The sequence below is a fragment of the Coffea arabica genome, chromosome 8c (assembly GCF_036785885.1).
Source record: "Coffea arabica cultivar ET-39 chromosome 8c, Coffea Arabica ET-39 HiFi, whole genome shotgun sequence".
Classification (NCBI taxonomy): domain Eukaryota; kingdom Viridiplantae; phylum Streptophyta; class Magnoliopsida; order Gentianales; family Rubiaceae; genus Coffea; species Coffea arabica.
Window position 1 is genome coordinate 34,855,464 of NC_092325.1, and position 3,478 is coordinate 34,858,941.

Sequence of the window (3,478 nt, forward strand, 5' to 3'; positions counted from 1 at the left end):
AATTATTTTATAGAGATAATTAATTATTAATTATCGTTGGCGTAGAAGCATCCTTTTGTTGAATAATGAGAGACATATTGAAGATTGTGCACTCATTTCCATTTAAACTTTTCCCTCCACTTTTTAAGCAGTTGAACAGACAGCAATATTACTTCTTCGAACTGTCATCCTCACTTCGGGATGATCACATTCAATAGTCGCTTTCTCCCCTATAAATGCACATAGGGATAAACATTCTCCACGTCTCTCTTTAATCGATATAAATTCGAGCACAAATTCACGAGAAGTGCATGAAATTTGTCTCATCTTCTTGAATATTCGCTTCTGATCAAAATCATTTTTGGCATCTATACCAGAATGGTCCAAAAGGGTTGCAGCAACAACCCCTTTACAGCCGCTATCATGACCTGTCGGCGGAGAAAAAGGAGGGAAAACTGCAGAATCTTTACCTGTTTTTCCCCTTGGTCAATTATTTCATCCTGGTTCAATTCGGAAAAATCTAGAAATGGAAAGGATGTTGATGGGGTGGAGTTTCGTGACGAAGATTCAGACGATGAAGTTGCACTTGAGTACTTGCACGAGAAATCATCATCTAATTCTGCCCAGGAAGTTTCAGGTATGCAGTCCAAACTCTTGAATGCAGTCTTCTGATTATGGGATCGGATGATAGCAATTGGACATGTTACTATGATTTAACACATATTTTTACAAACTCATATCAACTCGGTTTACTTAATTATACCCATTAACAGCATTTGTCGTAGAAACTACATCATTTGTTTAGATACGTTACTTCGAAATTTACCAGTTATGATTAGCTAATGACTACTTTATTTGTCTTTCACACTTCTGTTTGGCGAAAATTTGATCGAGTAATATCTTGTTCAATATCCAGTCACACTGCTAATAAACTATTGACACCATGTCAAAAATTTTAATATGGATACTTATCATGATATGTATATACTCTTAAAGAATGACGATGTTGCTTTCATGCGTTATGGATACTTTCATTGATATTAGGAAACTTGACTACTACTCATTGCTAATATCAAAATGGTCACTTTTTTAAATAATAGTTTGATTTATATTACAATGGTAAAACATATGCACTTAGTCGGGCATGCAAGAGCCCAGTTTGCTTTCCACCTTGTGCAATTTAGCATGGAGGAAGTTGTCCAAACCTACCCATTTCATGAGTGATGTTCAATGGACAGTGCCAATTTAATAACCATTATCACTACTATCAAAATGGTTTTAAAGATTGGAAATTTGATAAAGTTGGTTAATATATAAAGAGAAAGCCATGCCAATTTAGGGGGGCTCATGGTTTTTTCTTTTACCACCCTCTCACCCTTTTGCAAGTTACACATATTCAATCAACATTTCAGGGGAACACAGAAAAGAGGCCTCTTTCAGCTTGGGAGTTGGATTTGCTCTAATTTATCTCATGGCTATGAGTAAAATGGAACTTAACAAGATGGTAGAGTTATCCAAACAAATTGAAACACTGCTCCGAAATGTCAAATGGCAACATCAAAATGCAGTGGCAGGTACAAATATTGAAACTTCTCAAACCTCATCCAAAGCCCAAGAAGTTTCTGAGTATGCTATTACAGACCATGGTTCTCTCCAAGTAGATTCTAGTCATGCCATTATAGAGCATTTTTCTCTCCAAGATGGTCCATCTTCTTCCTGGGAACACGAATATTCAGGATCAGATATCACTTCAAGCAGTTGTAACGGGAAAATGAATAGAGAAGGGAAAATTGTGGAGATGGACCAGCTTGAGGCAGAACTTGAAGCTGAATTACAAAATCTCCAATTGCAGTTGGATACTGAAGTTATGCTGATTTACCCCGACAAGAATCATGGAAAGGTACTGTACCAAAAAATTCCCTTTATTATTGATGACGGTCTTCAGGAACCATCTCAAATAAATTGTGGTTCACATGAGATCCTCTTTTTTTTTTTTTCGAGACATGGTACATATAGACCTAGTCTATATCAGAAATGTACGGTGAATAAAAAACTCTTTCAAGTTTCTCAATTTCGAAGAAATAACATTCTATTTTCTCTTCTTAATTTCTAAGGCCTAATAATTGCAGATAGTTGTTGAAGACTCTGCACCCGAAGAAAGCCAGATTACAAATTTTGGGGAAGTATTTTTACAGCCTGAGATAGGTAGCCTCGAATATTACCACGGAGTTTCTCCAAGAGAGCTCGAAAGAAGATTGCATGAACTTCAAGAAGTGAGGCAGGAAGAGAGAATTAGAGAGCTTGAATCAGCTCTAGAATTTGCAATTCACAAGCTTAATGAGAACCAAAGAGAGCTTTCTTGGTGGAAAGACACTGGCAGGGTTGGTTTTCATCGGATTCCCCTTCGCTGTCGGTCCATGAGGTAACCATGAAACTTAATCCAACATTGAAGAAAATGATATACAACAATAAAAATGTTAGTCTGCAATTTCTAGCTATGATGCTTCGGCTGAAATCATACACAGGGGTGCACTAAAATGGCATGTTCTGTTCCTCTGCATCCCAAGGAAAAGTAGTGAAGAGCTTATAGGTATTCATTATTTTTCTTTTTTTTTTTTTAATGTTATACTCTTTCACTCGCTATTTCCAAATTTCAATATTTAATGCGTAATTTTTTTTTTATAAAGTAGTAAAAATTATGTTTCTCAAATCAAATCAAAGGCCATGCCAAATTGATCTAAGATGAGAAGTCTTGTCACATTTGCTCGGGCATTTAAATTTTGACCAGGAAAATATGCTGACAAAGCTTATTCTGTATTGTACATGAGTCGATTGTGTTAAGAAAAAAGAAAGAGATTATGTCAATCATAGCTAGCTAACATAATGACCACTAATAAATCTTTGGGTTAATAACACTTTGTCCCCTGAAAAGTGGGGGTAATAACACTTTGAACCCATCAATAAAAATAATAGGCACTTTACCCACTTGAGGTATTTTGTTAGTTTTTGTGGCAAGCATTCTGTTTGAAAAATGCAGAAATTAGACTGCTTAAATATTTTGACAATTTTACCCTTATGCTATTGATAGTAACATACCCTTGTGCTGTTGATAATTAACAAAAATTTAAAAAGAACATTTATTGAGGAAAATGGATGTTTAAATATGTTGACAATTTTACCCCTATGATGTTCATAAATTTATGTACCCTTGTACTGTTGCCTAATGGTAAATAATAGTGATTTATAAAGGACAGTTATTGAGGAATAGAAGCCACGCTTACCATGGGAGGTTTTCTTCAAAAACAACACATATTTAGAGGTATTCAAACTTTGAAAATTGAAAAATTGACCAATCCAATCTAGATTGTATATTGATCAAATGGAAATTGATATATCTAGATTGACATCCAAACTTTAAAATTTGGTAAAATAGTTTAGAAATAGATATTCAAATTCGATTACTCTCGACTAAAATTTGGTAAAATGATTTGAGAATGAC

At 34.8% G+C, this 3,478-nt stretch overlaps 1 protein-coding gene across 1 annotated transcript; it reads left to right on the forward strand.

Annotated features, from left to right (window-relative positions):
* Window positions 1-265: 265 nt before the first annotated feature.
* Window positions 266-2,622, forward strand: LOC113706006 (protein POLAR-like 1). The gene is made up of 3 exons (XM_072063787.1): window positions 266-616; window positions 1,392-1,879; window positions 2,109-2,622. Exons 1-3 carry the CDS (start codon window positions 358-360, stop codon window positions 2,403-2,405), a joined length of 1,044 nt encoding a protein of 347 aa, XP_071919888.1. The 5' UTR covers window positions 266-357; the 3' UTR covers window positions 2,406-2,622.
* Window positions 2,623-3,478: the final 856 nt, after the last annotated feature.